Source organism: Talpa occidentalis, unplaced genomic scaffold, assembly GCF_014898055.3.
Source record: "Talpa occidentalis isolate TD23 unplaced genomic scaffold, MPIMG_talOcc4v2.1 talOcc4.9, whole genome shotgun sequence".
NCBI lineage: Eukaryota > Metazoa > Chordata > Mammalia > Eulipotyphla > Talpidae > Talpa > Talpa occidentalis.
In genome coordinates, this window is record NW_023605305.1 from 71577968 (window position 1) to 71599713 (window position 21746).

At 48.3% G+C, this 21746-nt stretch overlaps 1 protein-coding gene across 2 annotated transcripts in view; it reads right to left on the minus strand.

Moving 5' to 3' along the window:
• ADAMTS2 (ADAM metallopeptidase with thrombospondin type 1 motif 2) overlaps positions 1–21746 on the minus strand; it is a 217518-nt gene that overhangs the window by 35574 nt on the left and 160198 nt on the right. The window contains exons 5-9 of one of the 2 annotated variants that reach the window (XM_037500623.2): positions 12463–12619; positions 8896–9001; positions 8069–8212; positions 7496–7628; positions 6019–6132 (exon numbers count right to left, since the gene is read on the minus strand). The exons of the other annotated variant lie outside the window; for it this stretch is intronic. Coding sequence (XP_037356520.1) covers positions 6019–6132; positions 7496–7628; positions 8069–8212; positions 8896–9001; positions 12463–12619 — 654 coding nt within the window. The remainder of the gene's footprint in view (positions 1–6018; positions 6133–7495; positions 7629–8068; positions 8213–8895; positions 9002–12462; positions 12620–21746) is intronic. 2 annotated transcript variants of the gene reach the window in all.

Genomic DNA, 21746 nt, shown 5'->3' on the forward strand with positions numbered 1-21746 from the left:
GTGTTATTTCTACTTTATTTGTTTTACTTTTATTTCATATTCCATTATCTCATCGGCATTCTCTTTAATAAATAAAATTGAAAATGATAAAAGAAGGTTCCTCTGTACATCCAAATCAGAAGTCTGTAATTTCTCCCTCAATTTATTGAAGCAATCCAAACCAACTTTCAAAACTGCAGTGGAGCTGGTGTAGCAAGGCCTCATTAGCATTGACTACATTTTTTTTTTTGCATCTCTTTTGCATTTAGCTTTCTCTGCTGGTGACCAAAATTTTACTAGGTGCCCCTCATATTCAAACAAGTTGATCACCTTATTACACTTAACTTTTCTAAAGAAATATCCCAGTTGGGTCTGTGTTAAAGGACCCCATCTACAACACAAACACCCAAAGAAAACATAAACTCTGGCCAATAATGACACAGTCACAACCTTAATTTTTTGTATAGTCAAGGCATCTTTTTCTCCAATAATCAAGAAGAGGGGCTATAACAGCCCATATTCCATAAAAACCCTGGGTGAGTGGGCACGGTGGTGGCAGGAGTATTTCTGGAAGCTATTCTTATACCTGGACAATAGAAAGATACATGAAAGATACTGAAGACCATGTACATAAGCCAATAAATTTATTCCAAAACATTTTCTCCTTAGCTAAAGTCACAAAAGCACCCACGGCCACTCGAAGGCCAAACACAAGTGCGTATCAGAGGAAGGAGGAATAAAAAGAGAAGTGATCCTAATTTATTATAGTGAAAATATAGTCACGCCTGGCTTAATAATGCTTTGTCAGTAACAGACTGGCCCCAATCAGCTAGCTCATGCAGCCTGGGCATGTCGTGGGCTTGTGTAATTACAGTCTATGGTCACACAAGGTCACATTTCTCAGAATGTATCCCTGTCATTAAGCAACTCGTGACTGCCTCTTCCTTTGTGAAAGTTATGAAAATATATGACCATGTGAACACATTGCCAGGCACCCCCAGGGCCTCCCGAGGCCCCCATGCAAGTGAGGAGCCCCGGAGGTGTGCGTCATGAGCTTCATGGCATAGCTGCCTCTACTCCCCTCTCAGAACCTGTGGGTTCCCCACTGTTGCAAGAGGAAGACCAAACCGTTTGGCCTGGCAGCAAAGGCCCGCTCTGTAAGACTGGCTCCGACACACTCCTCCTGCTCCATCTCCCTCCATCATGCCTTCGGGAGCTCTGATGGCTCTCTGAACAGCCTGCATTTCCTTCTCTTCCCCATAATGCCCCTGTCAGGGAGCCGTCACTCCACTTCCTGTACCCACCCCCAGTGCAGTGAACACTGTGAAGAGAGCCCCCTTGAGACCCAAGTCTTCACTTTCCCAGCCAAAGAGCATGTGAGTTGCTTGTGGCTCACAGTCGAGTCTCTCTCCAGGAAATGCCCTCAGCAAGTGCTGCCTAGTTCACAGCCATGCCCCAGGCCTGCCAACAATCACTGCCAGTGACTGGTAAGGGTTTGGCAGCACTTCTCAAAGCCCAGTTCCGCCAGAACTCCAGGTGGGATCAGATCTGTTGGACCTGAGAGCAGTTCATGGGAAAACTCCTGCAGCCAGAGCTTTGTCTCCAAATCCATTTCCAGGGGAGCCATGCTCCCATTTCAAAGCCCAAGTGGCTCCCCTGTATCCCTCCTGCTCTTACCTTGCTTTTACCTTGCAGGCAGACCCTTCCTTGTCTTCCTACCTTTGTGCACATCTCTGCTTGGGAATCTACCTCCTCTCTTCCGTCCCACCGCATGCTCCTGGCTCTGCCTTTTGCCACTCTAAAACCAGGAAGCTTTGGTTTCAGAGAAAATGGCCTTGGCTGCCATTTTCTGATTCTCCTTCCTGACCTCTGGGAAAGAGTCAAGGACTCCACCACATTTAGGGTGGGCACCTGGCGCACGGCCGGCAAGCACAGTCACAAGCTAGGTCACGGTTATAGCTACCTCATCTCTCACCCCAGAGTTCCCTCACTCAACCATGGAAGGGAAGAGCCCACAGAAATGCTGGCTGATGACCCCCTCAGCTGGTGGTGCCAAGTGGGGCTGAGTGACAGGCAAGGAGGGAAATGCTCCAGTAGGGAAATGCTGAGGAATGAATGTTTGTTAATCCTCAAATTCATATGTTAAGGTATAACCTCCAACATGATGATATTAGAATGTGGGGCCTGTTCGAGGTGATTAGATCATGGGGATGGAGCGAAATGGGATCAGTGTCTTTATAAGAAAACATGAAAGATGGTTTCGTTCTCCAACATGTGAGGACACAGCAAGATGGCCATTGCCAGCCCTCGCGGGAACCCTACCATACGGTACCTTGATCTCAAATTTCCAGCCTCAGGACTGTGAGGAATAAATACAGGTTAGGCTCCCCAGTCATGGTATTTTTGTTATAGGAGCCTGAGTTGATGGAGATGGGGAGGGAGGGGCTGATCGTGGTATTGTGAAGGCAGGTTGGGCCTGGTCTCTAAGTCATTGTTGGCCAAGAGCACCAAGGGGCCACGGGATAGGAGGATGAAGAGGCCAGACCCCTTGTTCCCACTGGACAAACTGGTTTCCACTCTGGAAATGGGGGTCCAGGCACAGGACAAGTCAGGACACCCACCCCGTGGCCCCTAGTGTGGTGGACCACCTCTTCCCCAGACCCGGTTGAAATGCACAGAGGTGACCCATGTGCATCGTGGGAAAGAGGAAACAAAGCAAAGCAGCAGAAAGGAGTATCACCCTAACTCCACCACGCCGAAGCTGCTTCACTGACACAGCCCTGCGCTGCTTATCAGCAGGGATGCGTTTTGAGAAATGCGCCATTAGACCGCTCCTTCCTGTGTGAATGTCATAGGGTGCAATTCACAAACCTGGATGGCCCCAGAAGTCCTGATCCAGGTCAGCTTTCAAACTGGGCCATGCATCTGGCCCACAGCTAACTGAAGTATTAGTAAGCGACTCATGACTAATTGGTTTATTTCCTCCTGGATGACTACGAGTGTTTAACATTACCCAAATAAAGAATTTCGTGCACTGATAGCTCAGTGTTATTATAAGAGACACATATTTAATGTTATTAAAATGTTTTACAAACAATATTTAAATGCTTACAACTGTTTCAGAGGCTTAAGCATGTAAAATGTTTAAGCCTAGGTCCGTCTGGCCCACAATGACTTAGAGACTAGTCACCCATCCTGAGTGAATTCAGAGTCCATCACATAACGAGGGGACAAATCTGACAGGGGTTGCCTCACAGGATAGGTACGGTGGGGAGCACCACGTGCCATGCAAGGGCAAGATGTCTCTTGGGTTAGTTGGAAAGCCCTCTCTCGGGCAGTGCACCCTTGGCATTTTGGAAGTGCTCCTGTCCTGGGTTTCTGTCCCCCACCCACCAGCATGTCCCTAGCAGGCACCAGGCGCTAGGAGTTTGGGGTGTGAGGATAGATGAGTTGGACACTTAGGTCACTTGCCGAAAGAAAAAGGATGCCTTGAGATCACAGCAAGAAAGGAGGGACGTAGGACTTGAACTGCCATGCCCAGACCCTGGCTGTCCCTGCCGTCATGGCTGCCTGTCACTTCTCAAACATGAGCAAGCAGGAGGCAGGACACAGGGGCCACATGGAACCATTGCCCAGACACTTGCCTCGAAGTAGTCCTCCTCAGGAGTTCATAAAAACACTTGCATGTTCCACTCCTTCCTTCCAGGCTGTTTTAGTAAGGAACACAGACATAGATTGTTCTAGCTCTTGGAAATGGGGATCCCCAAAACTGTGAACAAGTCAGGGTGTGATTCAACAGCAGAGGCCAAGAAGGGAGGATGTGCTTGGGATGACCCACTGGAGAGTGTGGACAATAAGGATCCCAGGCAGCTGTGACCGGAGTCTGGCTCTGTGCTAATCCCTACCGGGAGCCGGGGTCCGGTCCCTGGGGCACTATCGCCAGATCACCAGCTATTCCTCCAACCGAATCAAAAACTTCTCCTTTGTTTCCTCTCGACTCCCCTGGCTCTCTGGTTTTTCTTGCGGCAAAGGGGGAGATAAGGGACGACACCTTCCCAAATATAAGATTCCACTGCAACAGTGAGTAAGACACATCCAGAGACAGAGGAACCTGAGGGCCACGCTGGCAGTGGCCTCTCTGCTCCTCTCTGCCCTGACTCCACTCCCACCCCCTATGGACCCAGAAGTCCTGATCCAGGTCAGCTTTCAAACTGCACTCCTTCGGAACCAGGGCTGGCTGAGCGGAGCCTTGGTGCCACGTCCTCCACTAGCACGGCTGTTTTAGAAATACATAAAATGGCAATTGTATTTACGGGAGTAAATGCACCGAGGGTCTTACCGCCAAAGGGAGTGAGGAGGGTGCCCAGGCCAGGGATTTCCATGAGGACCAGGCCCTTTGGTCACATCTGAGACCTTATATGCTACGCCCCCTGCTTCTGGGGGTCTATGAAGAACAAACTATCTTTTCAGTGGCAATTTTCTCCTGATCTTTTGGCTTTACAATAATTCAGACTTTCTTGCCAGGCCCTACCACTCCCAAAGGAAAAGGGGGCCAGTCTGGGTGTGGGCATTTTGGGGCCCAGTTTTCCCAGTGGCCATGGTTCCTATGGGGTGAAAGGCAATCACACAGCCCTAGGTGAGAGCTGAATGGATAAACAAGATGTAGCATATCCATACCATGGAATATTATTCAGCCATAAAAAGGAACCAACCACATACATGGTACAACATGGATGAAACTCGAAAACATTAAGTGAAAGAAGTCAGACACAAAAAGGTCACATATTATGGAGGACGTGGCACCAAGGCTCCACTCAACCAGCCCTGGTTCCGAAGGAGCACAGTTTGAAAGCTGACCTGGATCAGGACTTCTGGGTCCATAGGGGGTGGGAGTGGAGTCAGGGCAGAGAGGAGCAGAGAAGAGCAGAGAGGCCACTCTCGGCCTCATCTTATGTGAGTCCACTTATATGAAATTTCAGAACAAGCAAATCCATAGAGTCTGAGAGCAGATTAGTGGTTGCTAAGGACTGGAGAAAGAAGAGGGGTGGGAAACCAGTGCTTAATGGGGTCTCCTTTTTGGGAGTGGTGAAAAAGTTGTAAAGCTAGATAGCAGTAATGGCTGTCCAACATTGCGAATAAACTGGTCACACACTTTGAAGTGGTTAAAATGGCAGATTTTATGTGGTATGAAATTTATCATAATAAAAAAAGGCCCATATAATTCCTGATCCTCACCCCACATCAAAAACCTCAAGGGTGCACCTGGGAATCTGTATCTTAAAAAAAAACTCCATGAGAGACTAAAATAAGGCAGAGTTTAAGACCTGAGGCTAAGGCACTAAAGACCTAGATGAGCTGGGGACCTCTCTACGCCTGACATTGGAGTGGGCTGGAGTCTACTCTCTACCCCAAATGTCATATGCTAGATAGTGGTCTGAGTGGTTATCAGTGCCCTCTGCACACTGGCTCAGGCTTAGGCTCATCTGCATAAGCCAGCTCCCCAGCAAGTCACTGGCTGAGGAGTAGGTGTGTGATGTCATCTAAACCAGTGAGAATCAGACCTGGAGCACTGGAAAGAACCACCAGATGGGGGAAGCCTGCTCTCTGCCAAGATGCAAGAAGGTAGGAATGGGTCCCGGGCTGCTAAACAGCCACCTCAATAGGCAAGTCTGTGCAACTGGGGAAACATTGGAGTCTCGGGAACAAAGGAGCCAGTAGACTCCAATGCTGACCTCAGTGTGAGGTGAGTCACTTGATATGCAAGGACAAAAGGCTGCCAGAATCCCAAAATTGCTCTAAAGAAGAAGGGTCCCAAATGGGGCACCTGAAACACAGTGAAGAACTTTAAGACATCAAATTAGAGCAGACAGAAGAAATCATGACTTGGGAGCGCAGGGCAGCAACTATGTTGTGTAAAGTGTAGGGAATTAAAAAGGAGGCAGGGGTCCCTGGAGAAGACCCTCAGCCCCAGCTGCAGGCACTGCAGTCTGTCCCTGGAGATCTGCGCATTTCATGGTATGTGCTCTCTGCTCCACTCACCTTTCCAGATGCACACATGGTCCCATCCAAAGGGGGGCCCTTCTTGGTCTTGCAAAAGTAGGGGTTGTCAGGATGGCTGCACCATAGCTGTTTGCAGGGGTCAAAGGTCCGGAACTGAAAGAGAGCACCGGAAGCTTGCAGGCAGCCTCTCACTGCTGGACTGACTCAGTGTTGTCTCCCTGTCCCCCAAGGTCTCTTGGACAGCTGTGGAGTCAGGCATGGCTTGGTGGCCTGTGATGGGGCTGTGTGGCTGCTGGAGGCCCTGAGCTCCCTATGATTCAGGGGCTGCAAGAAGCTCCAGTGTAAAGTGAGGGTGCTATGCACACCTGTGGGCTGCTGACCCTCAGGCTCCAGTCCTTGGACACCGCGACCCTCAGCAGCCAGGAGGAAGAGTACCAGTAAGAGGACTACAACGGTGTCCCTCTGGTCGAGGCAGCAGCAGCTGAGGGTAGCTATTGCTGCAGGGCCTGTGGTGGACCCCACCTGTAAGGTCCTAAAGACCTCCCTTCTGCTCCATGGGCCTGCCCTCGCTCCAGCCTTGGTCTCTACCCTCTGGCCCACAGTCAACAATTCTCTGGCCTTTCTGCTTCTTATTCTGATAACGTTTCTTCCAGGAGTGGCCGAAGGATCCAGCTGAAACACAGATACAGCCACTCCTTCCTCACACCTTTCCAGAGCCTCCTACGTGACAGTAGAGCCTGCCGCCCTCCACTGGCAGTCATGCAGGAAGCTAGCTTGCCTGTGTAGGACCCGGAGCCTACGGCTTGCTCACTGCCTGGATTGAAGCAGGTCACCTAACTTCCCAGGCTTCAGTTTCTTCATCTGCAAAATGTTAAAACTTTGCTTGCTTTCATCATACAGTTGAGATACACACTGAGGCAGACACTGATAGACACTAAAGCTTTCACCAGGTGTCTGGCCAAGTTGTGGCCAGGTGAGGTCTAGAAAGGCTGCTTTGGCTCCCCACATAGGGAGGGTGGAGGCCTTGATAAGCTGATACAATTCTGATGACTGAAGCTCCTGCTGATGGCTGTGATCTTGCACTTAATCCTAGGAAACGAAATTGGTTTCTCTTCAGTATACTATGTTCCCTCACCTCTCAGCCTTTGCACATGTGATTCGAGCCTTTTGGAATGTCCTCTCCTCTCACTTACTTTTCCTCCAGGATGCCCTCCTGACAGGCAGAAGCAGGTAACACATGGGCCTCACCAGACCCCCATAGCCTCTTGCTGATCCCCTTGTCACCTTCATGCTTCCTGTGCAGGGCCATGTCTGCGCCCACCAGTGGGCTCTGGGTGCCAACCAGGTGTGAGCGGAGGGTGTGGAGGGAAGCTGTCAGCTGCCATTCTGGAGTACTACCCTGATCCACCTTGAGGAGTCACCCCAACACCAGCCTCCTCCTCTGGAGAAGCCAGCCAGGTCCCGGGCAGGTTTCCCCACACAACCCCACTCAGGTGGCACGGCCTCCCACACTCACCGCGGTGCACATCATGTAGCCCAGGCCAAAGTCAAAGCGGCACTGCTCATTCATGGAGTAGTGCAGCCCCGGGAGCTGGGGCAGCGCCGGCCAGTCGTGGGCAAAAGGGTCATCCCGCAGGCAGTCATAGGAGCTGTGAGGGAGAGGGTGCCACAGCAGCTTTTAGTGGGACTAGCTTTCCAGCCTGTGAGCAGCTGAGGTCCTTTGTGGAGCAGTGGTGGTGGGTCTGCCTGCACACCCCAGCCCTCAGCTGTGCTACCTCAGTTTCCCTTGGCCTGAGGTAGCCAGTTTTCCAGGGCTTGATCTACCACATCCCAGGGATCCTAGAAGCCCACTAAAGGTGCAGTGGCCCACATTCCACTCAAGGCCCAGGCCCTCCCTGATACCAGGTCTCCTCCCTGACACCAGACTGAGCTCTCAGGCTTGCCACCTGCAATGCTCTCTCTTTCATTCCCCTGCGCCTCAGCCTGGAGGACCCCAGGTCTGGTGGCCCAGGCACACTGGGACAGGGACCCTCTTGGCACTGACCTGAGATCTGTGGGGCTGCCCTTGGGAAACGTGAGGTGTACTCACTGCAAGTAGCGACTCAGCTCCTGTTGGCTGCAGCGGGACCAGTGGAAGCGGTGGAAGGCTGCCTGCACCAGGGGCGCCATGATGCTGCCCAGTCGCACCTCATCGCCACAGCGGTTTCCCTGCCCGTCATGTTCCATGCCCAGCCTGTGGGAAGCCAAGGCAGCCTTTCTAGAAGCTCACTTGACCACACTGACCTGTCAGCTCCACCCCACTTAAAGGCTGGGAGGACACCCGGAGCCTCCCCCTGCTGGCCTCTCTCCTCCCCACCTGAGCTGTTCTAGTCTGCCTTGAGTCAGGTGCGATGGATTCTTAAAGCTGGGGCGCCCTGGGGAGATGGCATCCAGCGGCAGTGCTCTCAGCTACCCTGACCCCAGGGTGAAGCAGTCCTAACTCTCTGGGCACCCTTGCCACATACTCCTGGAACAAACCTGGGGCCTATGTCCAGCTCCAAGATTCAGGTGGGCTTTGTGAAGGGCATACACACAGGTCAAGCAGTGATGCCTCCCTTGCTCAACCCCAGCTCTGCATTCATGAGTAACGTTCCCTCATTACCTTGGGTACTCATTGTAAAGGGGGCCAAGGAGACACTTGCCTGGGAGCTTAAATGACATAATTTGTGGAAGGCCCCCACTTCCTGCCTGGTCCCAGCTATTTCCTCCCTGATTTGTGCCCTCAGCAGAAAGTGGACCTCGGGCCTGCCCTGTGCTGCACAGGAAGGTCAGAACATCACCCACAGTGGTCTTCATACAGATAAGTCCCTCTCAGGGCACAGGGTCCCCTGCAAGCCGTGACTTTCCCCAGATGACAAGGGCACTGACACCACTCACACATGGCCGGTCTCATGGGCCACAACAAAAGCTGAGGAGAAGCCATCTTCGTGGTTGAGGGTGCAGCTGCGGACAGGGTGGCACATCCCAGTGACAGGAGCATATCCTGGGAAGAGACGAAGGCTGTTCCAACTGCTAGGCTCATGGCCCTGACTGAATCGATGGCCCTGGTCTAACTCATGAGTGGTGCTTCTCCTTGGGGGTCCCAATACCCCCACCTCCACCATCACCGGAACAAATGAAGAGAGTCAACTGTCCTCAGCTGGTACAGCTCACGAGAAGCCCCCACACACTGGTATACACCATCATTGATTTATTGGTATTCAATGATTTCAGATTTAAGTTCTTTATTAGATATATGTATTATGAATATTTTTGTCAATGGGTTAATAGTGCCTTCAATTAAGCAAATATTTTAATGTTAATGTGGTACTATTTATATTTTCCTTTGCAAATAATCCTTTTTAATCTCCTTTTCCCCCAGAAATACAGAGATATTTTCCTATATTATCTTCTGTAAGTTTTATTATTTCACTTTTCATAACTAGATCTAAAATCCACAAATAGGGTATTTTCATACAGAGTAAAGGTATCAGGCTTTACTTTTTTTCCCAATTTGTACATTCAGTTGACTCAACGCTATTTTTTAAAAAGACCATCTTCTCCTTCCATCTTGCAGTGCTACCTCTGCAATAAATTGAGTAGTTGTGCTAAGCTCAATTCTAGACTCTATATTCTGTTCTAATGATATATATCTTTGGACCAAAATTATACTCTTTAACTATGTACTTTTATAAGTATTGAATACTTTATCTAATTCAGCTGTTCTTGCCTGTTCTTAACCTGTTGCATTTCTATAGAAACATTAGAATCACCTAGCAATCTCTTCGAAATGTTCTGTTGGATCTGAACTTGCATTTAAGTGCATATGTATTGACTCTAGTTCAATTTGGAGAAAGCTAGTATTTTCACAATAGTGAGTGTCCGTGTCCATGAGCATGGTGTCTCCTTCATTGACAGAGTATTTTATAATTTCTGCAGAAATGCTTTATGGTTTTCTATTTTAGGTCTTGGTCATATTTTGCCAGGCTTAACAAAATTTATTTTTAGAACACAGAAAGTCAATAGAGTTTTGTATATTGACATTATACCAAGCAAATTACTTGATAATTTTTAACAATTTACTTGTAGATTCCCTTGGATTTGTTAAGTACACAAGTACATAAGCTTCAAATAAGTTTTATTTCTTCCTTTCAGATCCTTATCATTTTACTTTTTCCTTGTCTTATTTCACTGGCTGGCACTCCACTATAATGTTGAAGAGAAGTGGTAATCACAGTGTTCTTGATCTACTCCAGTGCAGGAAAAAGGCTTACAACATTTCACCATTTATATGATGTTTTTTACAGGTTTTTTTGTATATATCTTTTACCATATAAAGGAAGGTTTATTCTATTCCTACTTAAATAAGACTTCTCAATAAATGGACCTTGATCTTGTCAAATACATTTTCCGAGTCAATTGAGATGATCACATACATTTTTTCTCTTATATTCTGTTAATATCATAAATTACAATGATAGGTTTTCAAATGTTAAACTAACATTGAATTCCTATAATAAACCCACATTCATGTCCTATAGTTTCTTTTTTATGTAGCTATGGTTTGTTAACATTTTGTTTGGACATCTGTGTCTGTATTTGTGAGAGAGTTTGGTTGGTAATATTTTTCTTGTAACGTCCTTCTCAGATTTTGGTGTCAATGTCATGCAGGCTTCATAAAATTAGCTGGAAAATTTTTCCTTCTATTTTTGTTCTGTAGGCATTTGTTAATTATTTATATTACTCTTCCTTAAAATTAGGAAGAATTCTCTGGGGAATCTGTTAAGTTCTAGAGTTTACTTTGAAGGAAGGCAATTAATTATAAATTCATTATGTTTAGTTGACATGAAACTATTCAGATTTTGTACTTTTTCCTCAGAATTATGTTTTGTCAAGTAATTTGTACCTTTCATCTATATTGAAGAATTTATTGATGTGCAACTGTTCAAAATACCTTCTGAATATCTTATTATCTTTCAAAAGTAGAACTTGCAAAAAATATCTCTTTTACATTTCTTATCTTAATAAATTTTATTTTCTTTATTTTAGTATTGCTAAGGGTTTTTCCATTTTAATCCATGTTTTCTAAAGAACCAAATTTTGGTTCTGTTGATTATCCCTATCATTGTTTCCTAGTATTCCCTACTAACATTACGCATGTAACAATCCTGCTCTTATTTTCATAATTTCTTTTCTTCTATTTTTGTTAATTTGAGTTTGCATTTTTTTTTTATTTCTTAAGATGGAAGTTCATAAGATGACTTTTACCCTTTTCCTACTAAATGCACTTAACACTACCAATACCAATCTAATCATTATGTTAGTTACAGTCACATGTTTTGATATGTTGTATTGTCATTATCATTCAGTTAAAAAATGTTCTAACTTCTATTGTTATTTCTTCTTTGAACCCTGGATTATTTGAGTATGTTGTTCAATTTCCAAATATTTGTAATTTTTCAAGTTGTCTATTTCAATATGGTCAGGGAACAATTTCTGAGTGATTCCAATCTATACATTTTGTTACTACTTCTCTGTGGCCACGCATAGTCTGTTTGGTACAGCTTCATGCTATATTCATAGAGTGTGTACTCTCAAGTGCACTATTACTCATATACAGTGTGTTCTATTACTTATATAGTTGCTCTTTGAGCAACATGAGTCAAAATTCCATTCAGTTAAAAACCCACATATGGCTCTTGACTCTCCAGTACGGATTTTTACTTGACAAAGTAGTCTGTTGTCAAGCGGAAGCCTAATAACACAGAGTTGATGAGCACATATTTTGTATGTTACACGTATTCCATAAAGTAAGCTAGGGAAAAGAAAGTGTAATTAAGAAAATCAAAAGGAAGAGAAAATACATTCAGCGTACTCTACTGTATTTATCAACACTGTAAGTTTTCATCATCTGTTAATAAGAAAATCACATAGAGTGACCCTTCAAAGTTCAAACCCGAGTTGTCTAAGGGCCAGTTGGATGCTGATTAGGTCAAATTGCTTAATTCAGATCTTCTGGGACCTTGCTGATATACTCCTGTGTTGCTCTATCGAGTACTACTGTATATATTAAAATCTTCAACAGTGATGGTAGAATGTCAATTTCTTCTATCAGATGAGTCAGTTTTATAAAAGTTTCAAATTTTTAAGTAAAAATCCATAAACTTTTGAAGGTTGAAACTTACTCAAATTTGTTTTTCAAAAACTGAGGGGATAGTAAGGAAACAACTCTGAAATTTACTTCAAACTACCCATTTCACCACCTCTCATCTTCCTTACATTTCCTGAGGGAAATGGCAGCATCCCTGGTGGTTTTCTGGAACAAGAGGCTCACTAGCACTTACCTAGCCCTTTATCTGGCTGAGGTGCACATAGCCCCTCCCTGCCCCGACACCTCTCATGGCCTGAGTTGAGGCTGCCACCCAGCCTTCCTCCTCTCTGTGCCCTCACAGGGGAGAGGCTCACCTTGCATGCCTGAAGGTCCAAAGTCTTGCCGTGTGAGGAAGATGGCATGGTCATGGTATTCATCGTGACCTGTGTCTGGCTTTTGCTGGAGATAGGCCCAGCGGCAAACATTCTCCAGGCTCTGAGAGGGGTTCCCAATCTCAATGAGGCTCATGGACTGTAGGGAGCAGGAGAGATGGAAGTGAAGAGTTGGAGTCAGCTGGACCAGTCAGGAGCTGAGCTGGCTATAGCGTTGCCAGACCCCAACCTGGGGACCTGGTCAGGTGGCACTCAGCCCAGTCACCCTCAGGACCCACCTCCCACCCAGCTCCACATTTCTGGATGACAATGCTCCCTGGCCTTACACACCAGTGTGAGTTTCCACACAAAGTCACTGCAGTTTTTGGGTGAAATGAGGAAACAACACTTTGAGAACAAAGAAGTCCTCAAATAGTTCATCTACCCCACCTCATCTCCAAGGTACCTGCAGGTGATCAGACACCTAGTCTGTGCAGACACTGAACAGGAGGTAAATGGAATATGGACCTCATCCCAAAGAGCGCACAGTCTGGCAGGATCCAGAACAAGAGAGATGAAAACTCCAATGTGGCATGCTAACCCAGAGAAGGGGAGATAACCCTGTGTTTCCCCCCTATTTGAAGGTATTTAAAAAAAACAATAATTAGGAGGGGGTGGGGAACTGCAGCAAACATAGCAAAAGAGCCATATAAAGAATGCAGGCAAAAAGATAATTCCGCGACAGAATTAGCTTTTTAACCACGGATAAGAAACCACTGGGCGAAACCATAGTGCACACCCGACAGCAAGGCTGGCACTAGGACCCTACACTGCAGCCTGCCTTGCTTCCAGGACTGGCAGTTGCTCTGGCTTTCAGTTTTCACAACCACTCTGAGAGACAGGAAACTGAGGGTCCGAAAGGTCAAACTTATTGCAGGCCGCACAGCTAAGAAGCCTGAAACCAAAGTCTATACTCAACCCCCTGCCTAGACTGCATTCTGCAATACTGTGATTTACAAGAAATATGTATTTGGTAATCAGATAACCAAATGCTAAAAATGTGTATTAGACATATCTATTAGAAATATGTATTTACTTTTCAGACACAGATCCTGACTTACAGCTCTTCTGCCAACAGAGCCCAGTCCTGTTACTGGAACCCAGCCGCCTCAGCAGTGGGAGCCGGCAGGAGCGGTGATGTTCTCTCACCCTGCTGCTCCACAAGTCGGTTGTGGCAGCTGCTCCTCAGAGCTCAGTGACTGCCTTTTTGTCAGTTGTGGCAGTTGTTCCTCAGAGACCTCTTTTATTATTATTATTTTTTTAAAAAGATTTGTTTATGCATACAAGAGCTGGGGTACAGGCTAGAGGTGTGGATGTTGAGAGGATTCACCAGAGACAGAATAGGGAGCAGAACAGGCAGATTGACTGAAATACACTGCTGAGGGGAGCAGCAGGCGAGACAGGAGAGGTCTGGTGCATCTTGTGGGTTGCTCCCTGGCCGGGGATTGAACTTGTGCTGCAGTGGCTGTGGATTATTCATAGTGCTGACACTTAACCTCTTGCATCACCAGGGACCTTTTATGTAACAGTGTACTTCCTTGATCGTGGAATAGACCAATCAGGTGCGAGCTCTGAGTTGATTGATGCTAAATGGTCCAATCAGACCTTTGTTACCAGGACCCAGCCTCGCACCGCAAGTAAGTTGTGGCAGTTGCTCTTCAGAGCCCTTTTAAGTAAAATGCACTTCCTGGGTTGTGGAATGGACCAGTCAGGTGCTATGGGCTGATTGATAAATGGTCCAATCAGACTTGTGACTTGTGTGTAACTGAAACGGGCTGAGAGGGTACAAAAGGGCAACAAGGCAGGAGGCCAGATGGAAGGATGGAGGGGCAACCCATCTGCCCAGGCTCTGAGACCAAAAAGCCCCCAAAGGCCAAAAACCAAAATCAAGGGCTACAGCAATACAACACCCACACAATAGGGCCTGTTGGGCTACAGCTGAACAAAGGACAGAGCCCGATGAGAGGACAGGTCAGTGTGGGTTCTCACCCACGCACACAACTGCAAGACACGTTAGACTCCAAGAGCAACAGCCATGGGATTTATTTTACAAACGGGAAACAAAGAGCGTAGCATATCCGCAAGTGGCCAGCTGTTGTCCGGGTAGCATCAGTGATGGTCGCCACCAGTCACCAGGAGTGCTGGACAGCACCGGCCAGTAGTGATGGCCACGGGTGGTCCCGCAGAGGCGGTGTCAGAGACACCCGGTGTTAACAGCTCTTTGTGAGTTGTTGAGCTATACCAACAACAAATAACTCTTTGAGACACCAGGCCCAGGGCTTTTGGTGCTCCTTTCAGGCAATGTCACAGACAGGACTGAGGCCCAGTCCGTGACAAGAGTCCTTCGGCTTCTCTTCCCTCCTCAGAGATTGGCTGCTGGATGCTTCTTTTCTTCTTTTTTCAGAGGCTGGAACCGTCTTCTTTTCTTCAGGAGTTGGCATCATTGTCTCTGGGCTGGAGTCATCTCTCTCCTGCTCCTGGGGCTGGCATCATCTCTCCTCATCTCCCTCTGACCCTGGCTTATATCCTATTTCAGGAAGCCAATGCAGCACGAGTTTGATCCCCAGCCAGGGAGGTGACACACATGGCGCAGCAGACCTCTCCTGTCTCGCCTGCTGCTCCCCTCAGCAGCGTATTTCAGTTAATCATCCTGTTCTGCTCCCCAGTCTGTCTCTGGCGAATCCTCTCAACCCCCACACCTCTAGCCTGTACCCCAGCTCTTGTGTGCATAAACAAATCTTTTTTTTTTTTTTTAAAGGTCTCTGAGGGACAACTGCCACAACTGACAAAAAGGCAGTCACTGAGCTCTGAGGAGCAGCTGCCACAACAGACTTGTGGAGCAGCAGGGTGAGAGAACATCACCGCTCCTGCCGGCTCCCACTGCTGAGGCGGCTGGGTTCCGGTAACGGTTCCACTTTGGCAAAACCTCCCCTCCTGGTGATCTGGGTCTGACCAAGGCATAGGGCAAGAGGGCACAGGCCTGGCCAGTACCAGCTCTGCATTTTCCCAGGGCATGATCCAAAGTGGGTTGGAAAGAAATAGGAAAGGTGTGAAGCCTGAGAGCTTGGTGCCATCACCAGCATGAAAGAAGACCCCACCTGAGAAAGAAACCAACATAGAGAAAGCCCTGGGCTAGGAAGAGGCGGCTTGCTGGTGTCCGCCATGGGACACCCTGGCTCACTCAGGTGAGGTCAGTCTCCCAGGGGCCTGTTTGTCAGCCATCACCAAGTAGCAAATTATTCCGAAACTTTATGGCCTAACAAACTGCAAATGTTCATTATATCTTTCACAGTTTAAAAAGCAACTGAGCTCTGGTTAAAGGTCTCATGAGGTTGCTGAGGGGAGGCTATGGTCCATTCTGAAGTTCCCCATTGGGGAAGATCAGCTCTCACACATAACATGTGGCCATTGGGCGGGTCCCTTACCAGCTGCAGAACGGATGGTTCCTGGCCACACCGCCTGGCCACCCCGTGTACTTCCCAGCACAGATGGCTGAGGACAGATGGCAAGTCAATACAAATCCAAGACAGAAGCCAGTCTTTTTATAAAGGAGTCTGGTCTGGTTCATACTTGAGAGGCGGGAACTACACTAGGGAGTGAATTCAAGGAGACAGGGTCACGGGGCTATTCAGTAGCCCCCTGTACTGCTAGGCACCCCACTTCTGTGTCAGGAAATTCCTCCTTGTGAAAGTTGATTGACTTGTGTTAATGTCAATGGAACATTGACATCACCCTCCTCCTCACCCTTACAGCTGCAAAAGACCTCAGCAACTAGTGTGCCTCCTCCTTTGGGGGTGGGGGCAACATCCGAACCCCACCAAGGGTATACTGGCTGGCAGATGAAACCCAGTGTCTGGTCTATAAGGTGCAGCTAGTACACCCCACACCAGAGAGAGAGAGGCTCTGGCCACATCTTCGAGGTACCAGGAGTCCAGGCCGAGAAGCACACCCATGTCAGGGGCAGAGCAGAAGTAAGGCCATGGAGTAGGGGCAGCGCCAAAGGCAAGAGCCAGACTATAACAGGGTAAGGACCAGCAGGCTGGGGACACAGAGAGCATCCCAAGTGGTGGGGGTGAGGGGTGCTTATAGGAAGCACTGGGAGCATGCCGCAATCTTACGTGCCGACGGGCCAAGGTGGGTGATGGGAGTCAGCGGCGCAGGCTGGTTGTAAGAAGAGTAAGTCCTATTTGGCCACTTTAGGAAGGATAAGAGCACAGAGCAATATTTCCCCATTATGCTAAAGAAGGTGGGGGCAATAAGGAGTGGTGAGGGTTGGGACAAACCTAGGAGCTCCCCCACAGCTGAAGGGGCAAGGGCCCTCAGCATCAGTCTGTTACTGCCAGATTGGATATCTCAGGTCAATCTTTAAATCTGGCTTTTACAAAGAAGCCTACCTCAGAGTAAGCATTGACTCAAGTTAAAATAAGTTACATGGGCAAAACGAAACACATCCCCCAGGTCAACAGTTTGAGAACCCCGAGATAAAGGTCTTCAGACAATGGATCTGCCCTTCCTCCCAGTTCAGCCAGGTCCCAAGCTCCCCCTGGCAGCCAAAGTGATTTTGCTGCTGTGGCAGGATAGTTTAATGAAATATTGAATGAAATACTGACTTGTGTTTTGTTCTTGCCTTTTCTTTCCTTAATTTATTCCAAGACAAAGGCAACCTGCCATTTATGTTCTCTAGATGCACGGGAACTTGTTTTGGGGTCCAGTGCAGAAGTTATCTGGGATTCCTTCCTTCCTGGATTTTGGGTTCTGAGGAGGCTCCCCAAGGGGAAGGGTTAAATCAGGGTTGGATTGGCTTGGGGCAGCAGATCTTAGCAAACAACGGCCATCCCCTTGGCTCCAGGAGCCTCAAGAAGTTGAGGCGGAGGGTGACATCAGCCAAGATAAGAAGTTGCTTGTGCCTGCTAAATCTCTGCCATGTCTCTTTGTCAACTTTCTCAAGACTCTGGCCCATCTCATGTGGGCACAGAGAAACCAAAGGCCATTGTCCTTGCAGGACCTGAAAAGTGCAGGAGGGTGAGGGGTGTCCACGACCATCCTGAGCCCTGACCTTATACGGGCCCAGGTGGATCCTGGAAAGCACCTTCTGCATCAGTGAGGAGGGAGGGGAAACCGGGAAGGAACCTGAAAAGGGGAATGGGGACGTAACTGGTGCAGTGTGAGGACCACGGGGCGGGGAGAGGGGGTGGCAGCGGGGGCGCAGGAGACAAGCAAGAGAGGTATCAGGGTTGACAGTCGCTGGCTTTTGGGAGACCTCCCACATCTCACCTGTGTGTGCTGCCCTTGGGTGGTCATCAGACCAGGTGATCTGCCTGCCCTTGCCCATGGCCGGCCTGGTACCCAAATTAGGGTGGAGGAACAGAGGTTAAAAAGGACTGAAAACTGGCTGACACACGCAGTAGCCTTGTAGTAACCCACAGGAAAACCACCCATGGGATCTTGCCTCCTGCACCCCAGGTCCTTCCTCTCCTTAAGCTATTCCAACTTCCCAAGGGCCACTCTCAGGGCTCCTCACAGAGACGTCCAAACAGAGGCATGCGGGTGACCAGACAGTTCTGAGGCCCAAGAAGAAGGTCTGGGCCAGCAGATCACTCAGGTTCTAGAGGGACCTCCTGCTGAGATGCCACCTCCTCCCTCTCCTGGGCCAAACAGCCCATCCTCTCTTCCCTCAGACACACCATTCCATGCCTTTATCACAAATCACAGCACTTGAGCTACGGCAAGGAGAGTAGACTATGTCTTCCTCTGTATCTCCTTCAGAAGGCATGGAGAGAAGCTAAGTTACTCCTTTCAATTAAGAAAGCCCCTCATGTGACGCATGTCCCCGTCCCATATGATCTTCAATCCCCTGCTTTGACCACACTCCCTCCCCATCCCCTGCTGTACAAAAATTGACAACGATGTAATAAATTAATTAATAATTTATTAATTAAATTAATAAAGCTGGCCACAGCTCCCTGTGGCCAGTTGTAAATCCTGCTGGTCCAGAAAAGCATGTGCCTCCTGGCCCCCTGCAGTGACTTCCATAGGAAAGTCTTCTGCATGACTCCACCCATCCCACCGACACTGGGCAGGCACCCTGTACGAGGGCCTTGGGCCACCGCTTCCCAGGAGCAGCACCCTGGGCTCAGCAAGGTGGTGGCTGCTGAACCAGCTGTAAATCTCAGATGTGTTGCCCTTCCCCACCCCCAGGGGTCACAGGTGCCAACGGTCCAGAGTGAGATGCAGTGGGTTCACAGACCTTGCTGTTTTCACAGAAGATGGGACATCCCTGAACCCTGGACTGGGGGTCGATTTTGGGGTTCGCTCAACTCGGATTTACATACATCATTAAGTTAAACTGTACAATTGCCATAAAATATAGGTGCTGCTACCTTATTTTCCAGATGAGGAATTGTGTCTCACACAACTGAAATAACTCACCCCCTGCCCCACCTAGAAAGAGGTGCAAGTTGGAAGCTGGGGAGTTCTAATTCAGGGGCCACCTCCCTGCTGGCAGGGCTGACTGGAAAAGAAGGGTGAAGGCCCAGGTGGCCGCCAGGTGGCGCTGCTGCTATGAGAACAGCGGCACTGGTGCTGGGCTAGCTGGTGGCCACCTTGTTTCCCTGCCTGTAACCACTGAGCTGTGCCAGGCACAGGGGCCAGGATGCCCTTGGAGACCAGACACGATCTCTAGGGTCCCATTCTAAGTCAGTCAATTAAGACCTGCACAGAAAGTTCTGTTCCAATCGCTGTTCTCTGACATTTCCATTGTTTGCGTGCCAATCAGCTGAATTATTTATGCATTTCCCTTCTTCAGGCAAGAAGATAGCAAGGAAGCAGGATGGTAGCCTGGTGCAGGTCACCCCAGCATCTCACTGGCCATGGGCCTTTGGGGTACAGGGTACCCCCAAGACCCCAAGGCTTTCCAGCCTCTGGCCAGGGCTTGAGCAGATGATAAGTGGGGCTCACCTGAGCAACACCAGGGCCCTGGGGTTGGAGGCCTGCTCAGCTCTCTCTGCTCTGAATCCTTGGACAAGTTACCTCACTGTTCCAAGCTCCTTGTCTGCAAAACGGACACAGCTGGCCGGTGTTGCTCAGGAAGATGACCAGAAGCTGGCTACCATGACTGGTCCCCATCTGATTGGGGATTGAGTACCATACTTTAGGAAGACGGGAGGCTGTGCCTGGAGGGAAATATGGTATGCTACCAATCCCCTGCACTGCCCCCTCAGACAAACAGGGAAGCTGGGGTGCAGAGCAGGGAGTGTGGTACACACAGTAAGAATGGAGGCCCCTGGTTGAATCCTCACCTGCAGCCCTGTCCTCACCTTCCTCGCAAAGACTCAGTCAAAATCTCTCAAATCTTCACCTCCAACACTGACAAATTCCTACACACATCCCATACTTTGGCTTGACCTGCTCTGTCACAAGATACCTCATGTTCTTCTCTGTCCCCAAGTCTCTGATTCCATTTGCTTTGATTTTCATCATCCGAGGAAATATTTAAAATCAGAACAGTTCAGTAGCTTGTGCCTCCTCAAAAAATCAATTGAAAAGCCAGTTGCTATGCAACCCTCAAGTGTTGCATTCCCTGGCTGACGGCATATTGTATAAAATAAGATCATCTCCTTTCTTTTGCTACTTTTTTTTTTAAGGAGTGCAGAAAAATGTTGTTTTAGGAAAAACTTGTGATAACTCAGGCTTCTCATAAGCTAGAAGATAAACAACGTATCACTCACACAAGTGTTACCAATTTTATCCCTGATGGGGCCTAAGGACAAGGATGGAAGGCTATGGGAATGAAGAGTTGGGGAAGCTGTTCTATTTCCAACACCATGTGGAATAAATAGTAGGGTCTGTGTATCTGGGCTCTCTTTTTGCCCCAAGAGTGGGTATCAGCCTTGGATCAGTCCCCCAGAGACACTCCTCAACTTTGGGGGCACAGCTTAAGACCCCTATCTTTGCACGGGTCCTGGCTAGAGGTACCCGTTTTTGCTGGGCTTAAATCGTTCCAGGGATCGGAACCTCACTTCTTGACAGAAAACATGCAGTTCCCTGAAGAGCAGCTCAGCAGAAATCACTGCGCATAATTCCCACCCCAGAGCCCCATCCAGAAGCTCCAATTGGTTTTTCTTGAAACACGAAGAGTTCCTGCCCTCTAGCATCAAAGCTGGACCTCTGGTCCCTCAGATTCTGGCTGGGAAGTCACCTGCTTCGCCACTCCAGCCAGGGTATGTCCTCGTTCTGTTTCCTCCCTGGTGCTCACCACTTTGAAATTATCGTGTTCACTTCACGGGGAGTCATGCTGCCTCCCTGGAGAGCAGGCAGGCCCCGGGTCTGTCAGGCTTGACTGCAACAGATGCTCCAGGCCAAGTCTCCTTCTGTTTCCCAGAACACCCCTCAGAGACCTGAGAACAGGATCTTTCCCTCAGGGCCGGGCAAAGTGGAGTCTGTGAGCAGTCTGAGTGCAGATATGGGCAATTTCTAAAGTGAGATGACGGCCTGATGTTATGTTTATGGAACTTAGTAACATAAAGCCAGGGCTGGCATTTTTTATATCTTGGATTTTGTTACATTTCCCTTTTTAATCATTTCTTTAAAATGTACTTTACATTTTACACTGACTGATACAGTTTACCCTCGAACAGCACAAAGTTTAGGGGCACGACCCCTGCCCCAAGCAGTCGAAAATCCTCATATAACTTTTTTTTTTTTTTTTTTTTTAAGTTCTGTGTTTATTTTTTTATTATTTATTTATTTATTTATTTTACATAAGCACTGGGTACAGTCAGAAGCGCAGGAGGGTGAGAGAATTCACCAGAGCCAGAGTGGGGAGCAGAGCAGGCAGAAGGATCGAAGTACACTGCTGAGGGGAGCAGCGGGCGGCAGGAGAGGTCTGCGCCATGTGGGATCCACCTCCGGTGGCCGGGGAGCAGCCGGGGATTGAACCGACGCTGCAGAGGCCGCGGGCAGCTTCGCAACCCAGCGCTCAACCTCTGCGCCACCGGGGAGGCCCTGAAAATCCTCATATAACTTTTGACCCCCCAAAAACTTAACTACTAGTAGCCTGTTGTTGACTGGAAGCTTTACTGATAACATAAACACTCCATGAAAACACATTTGTGGTACATGTAGTACATACTGTATTCTTACAATAAAAACAGAGAAGAGAAAAAGTTAATAAATCATAAAGAAGAGAAAATGCAGTTCCATATTTACTGGGGAAAAAAAATACATCC